Below are 616 nucleotides of genomic sequence, written 5' to 3'. Positions count from 1 at the left end.
TCTCCTTGTCCCCCGTGTAGGTGACAACGTAGAAGTCAGGCGCCCACATCTCGAACTCGCGCTCCCAGTTGATGATGGTGGAGAGGGGTGCGCTGACCAGGTACGGCCCTTTCGAGTGGCCCTGCCCGGGAACACAAAGCCCAAGGCGTTCGCCCCCACACCGAGCGGCTCTCAGCCCCTTTGGGGAGCACCGGATGCCCCCCCGCTCACCTCCTTGTAGAGCGAGTACAGGAACACGATGGTCTGCACCGTCTTGCCCAGCCCCATCTCGTCGGCCAGGATGGTGTCGGTGCCCTGCGCCCAGGAGAAGCGCAGCCAGTTGAGCCCCTCCAGCTGGTAGGGGTGCAGCGTGCCCCCCGTGGCGTCGATGTACCACGGCTGCTTGTCGAACTTCACCGTGGGCTGCGAGGAGACGGCACGGAGCGGTGAGAAACGCATCCCCCTGCTCCCTCCACGGCCACATGCGTCCCTCTTGGCCACCCAACGGCCCCAAAAGGGACACGGACACGGTCCCCAGCCCTCAGGCTCCTCACAGCGAAGCCACCCCAGAGTTTGAATTAAATCAGGAAGGAACCAGAGGAGAAAGCCATAACGGGATATGGGGCCAGACTGACCC

The 616-nt window shown here is 64.0% G+C and overlaps 1 protein-coding gene across 1 annotated transcript in view; it reads right to left on the bottom strand.

The window, feature by feature from the left end:
* The window catches only part of LOC104543185 (chromodomain-helicase-DNA-binding protein 5-like), a gene marked incomplete at both ends in the record, with an annotated part of 10,851 nt that overhangs the window by 3,277 nt on the left and 6,958 nt on the right, over positions 1-616 (bottom strand). Inside the window, 2 exon segments of the mRNA XM_010187734.1 lie at positions 1-121; positions 211-402. The exon segment at positions 1-121 is cut by the window's left edge and continues 9 nt beyond it. Coding sequence (XP_010186036.1) covers positions 1-121; positions 211-402 — 313 coding nt within the window.

The sequence above is a fragment of the Mesitornis unicolor genome, unplaced genomic scaffold, assembly GCF_000695765.1.
Source record: "Mesitornis unicolor isolate BGI_N332 unplaced genomic scaffold, ASM69576v1 scaffold33890, whole genome shotgun sequence".
NCBI lineage: Eukaryota > Metazoa > Chordata > Aves > Mesitornithiformes > Mesitornithidae > Mesitornis > Mesitornis unicolor.
This window is presented reverse-complemented; position numbering and strand designations above follow the sequence as displayed.